The sequence below is a fragment of the Olea europaea genome, chromosome 13, assembly GCF_002742605.1.
Source record: "Olea europaea var. sylvestris chromosome 13, O_europaea_v1, whole genome shotgun sequence".
In the NCBI taxonomy this organism is placed as follows: domain Eukaryota; kingdom Viridiplantae; phylum Streptophyta; class Magnoliopsida; order Lamiales; family Oleaceae; genus Olea; species Olea europaea.
This window is the reverse complement of record NC_036249.1, coordinates 7,935,891-7,938,848: the sequence shown is the minus strand read 5'-3', so window position 1 is coordinate 7,938,848 and position 2,958 is coordinate 7,935,891. Positions and strand designations below refer to the sequence as shown.

The 2,958-nt window shown below is 34.9% G+C and overlaps 1 protein-coding gene across 4 annotated transcripts in view; it reads left to right on the top strand.

Annotated features, from left to right (window-relative positions):
• Positions 1 to 2,261, top strand: part of LOC111407483 — a 5,463-nt gene extending 3,202 nt beyond the window's left edge. For 2 of the 4 annotated variants that reach the window (XM_023036980.1, XM_023036981.1), the window contains exons 11-13: positions 69 to 226; positions 458 to 665; positions 1,318 to 2,261. In XM_023036980.1, coding sequence (XP_022892748.1) covers positions 69 to 226; positions 458 to 665; positions 1,318 to 2,031 — 1,080 coding nt within the window. In that variant the 3' untranslated portion in view covers positions 2,032 to 2,261. The remainder of the gene's footprint in view (positions 1 to 68; positions 227 to 457; positions 666 to 1,317) is intronic. The other 2 variants (XM_023036983.1, XM_023036982.1) reach the window with 2 other exon arrangements.
• Positions 2,262 to 2,958: the final 697 nt, after the last annotated feature.

Genomic DNA, 2,958 nt, shown 5'->3' with positions numbered 1-2,958 from the left:
CACCCCCAAAAAAAATAAAAAATAAAAAATTAAAACTAATATTTCATATAATGTTTAAAAACCATTAGCCAGCTTTTATAGCATCCTACTTCTGTTGCCAGCGAGCTTTCTACTTTTCAGACGAGTTCTTGCGAAATCTGTTCAAAGAAAATGGATTCAGCATGGAAGAACATGTCTTGTGTTGCAAGCAAGTGGAAAATCGATCAAGGGAAATAGTGATGAATCGGTAACTAAGGACAAATTTCCCTTTTTTCAGCAGATTATCTGAATAGTATATCACATGTGTGCATTATGGGAGGATTCTGTCAAAATATAATTACAGACATACAATATAAATTATTCATAGTTTCATGTATTTGACAAACTATGGTGGTGTTTATATTTCATTCTGGCCTCATTTCTAGAGTACAGTTGCATTTGATTCCCGCTTATGTTTAAATTTGCTGTTGGATTTTAGCCGTTGGGTTCAAGCTGTATTTAAGGCAGCCCATGGTAACTGTATGTCTGGTGAAAGAACTGGGAAGCAAGTAAATCACATGGAGGAGGATTGTTATAAACCCAAAGTCAAGGACATTACTTGGAAAGATGCTACAAATAGGTCCGAGATTGATTTATCAGAGGGAATGGGTGTTGACATGTTTGGTATTTCATCTTCCAGCGAGGAGGTAAAAATATCCTTGCTTTTTAGTTATGCAGCGTAATTCCTTCGAATATGGTGTATATGGCAGGTTAATAACCATGTTTGTCACACCGAATTCATGTTGTTTCACTTTATTAACTGATCTCTTGTTTTTTGTTTCAAATTGTTCACTGAACTTCCACTGTTGTTATAGTTTAGGCACTCCTTGTTTATCTTTGTGTTATTTTTGAAAGACTTGTATGATGGAAATGATGATGTGGCTTAAAAATCCGTTAACGCATTGATTATCATCTAATTTAAAAAAAAAAATGCTTATCCTTATGAAAAACTAAAGCTTTTACTAAGCATGACGTTTAGAAGATTAAGTGATCTTTTGCAATATTGATGACAAAATCGACTTGTTAATGAACCTTCTAAGCCACATCATCGTCTCATCATACAAATCAGCAATTCTATTATTTTTGAATTTCGAAAGATATAGGTCGATGGATTTTCTAAAACAAAGGTGTAAGTTCAGTGACTATTTGGAACAAAATAAAGTTCGGCAACCATAAGTGAAAAGACACTACTAAGTTCAGACCTTTCAGTGACCTATGGTGTTTCTAATCCTGCATTTTGCATCTTATTTTCTTTTCCTCTGCCATCCTTGACTTGATCTACTATCTTGCACGTCTTAGATTGTTGACATCATTATAAGAGATGATAAGTTCAAGATTAAAGTGCTTTCCAAAGAGTACCAACATACCTGCAAATCGACTGGTTTGATTCTCTGGGAATCAGCTAGGTTAATGGCTTCTATTCTTGCTTCCAATCCTGCCATTGTTTCTGGGAGAAGGGTTTTAGAAATTGGATGTGGCTGTGGGGGAATCTGTTCAATGGTTGCCGCACGATCTGCTGATCTTGTGGTTGCCACCGATGGAGACACTAAAGTACTTGACCTGTTGACGGAGAACATTGCTTTGAATCTCAAATCACCATCTCTTGAAAGATTAATTACGAAAAAACTAGAATGGGGAAACAAGAATGATATAGATTATGTCAAGCAACTCAGCGAGAAAGGTTTTGAGGTCATTCTTGGCACTGATGTAACTTACGTTGCTGAAGCAATTATTCCCTTGTTTGCAACAGCTAGAGAACTGATTTCATCCAGCAGAGTTGTAAAGGACAGAGAGCCAGCTCTGATTCTATGCCATGTTTTCCGCAGAGTTGATGAGCCATCAATACTTTCGGCAGCATCTCAGTTTGGTTTTAGGCTGGTCGACAGATGGCCTGAGCAAACCCCGACTGGCCCATATCAGGGCACGATCAAGAGTTGGTTTTCAGAGGGCGATCTTGAAGTTCCAACAGCAGCACTCAATATTATGTATTTTCAGTCGAGTACAAGTGATTGAATTTTTTCACTAGTCTTCATGACTCCTCCCCATTGTCACGTGCGAAAAAGGGGGATGGAAATGTTGTTTTTTCAGAACATGGAGGTCCATAGAACGCTTAGTCTTAGTTTTTGGGATGAATGAGTTTGAAAACTAGTTGTGACTTTTTATTCATTGAACGGGAAAATTTGTCTATGTGCTCATCAACATGCATATTTGAGATAAATAATTATTAGTTTTTAAAATTTTAAAAATACTGTATAGGAGGCAGCGAGATTAATCTGAAGATGATTCCATTACGTAAATGTTATATTTCAGGGCAATAAGTATATAAGGTCGCCACTAGAAATTTTAAGATTTTTTTAATTATTCGAGAAATCAAATTAATGATAAATTAGTGTAATACAATTCATAAAAGTTTTTGACTTTTATATATGTTATATGTTCTCGTTGATGTATGCAATTGAGGCATCTGAAACTCTTAATACAACATAATTAAGCCCTAGGAATGACTTGAAATGTTTCAAAGAGGAAATTAAGAACCTCCTTGTTCCATAGAATTAGATACCCTTATATAGCTTATATACCTTATTTTGTGAAAAAATCGAAGAATGTCTAAGCAATTGAGTCTTGGTCTCAATAAAAATAAAATAATATTTTTGTGACAGGGATAATTGACCAAATTTAAAAAATAGGCATATGTGTCAACCATTCATTTGATAGTTTGAAAAGAAAAAAGAAGAAGATTCATACATGTGCTGCATGTCATGAATCCTTGTCCAATTAGTCTTCCCGAAATGACTAAGTCCCTGTTTGAATTCCATTTTTGGGCTAAAAGGCATTTTGCAATAGTGTTTTGTTGAAGTATGAGCGGTTAAACTTATGTGTAAAATTATTTTATAGGAGATTTTGTGGTTGAAACTAAGTTTTAAAAAAATGAATTTAAAA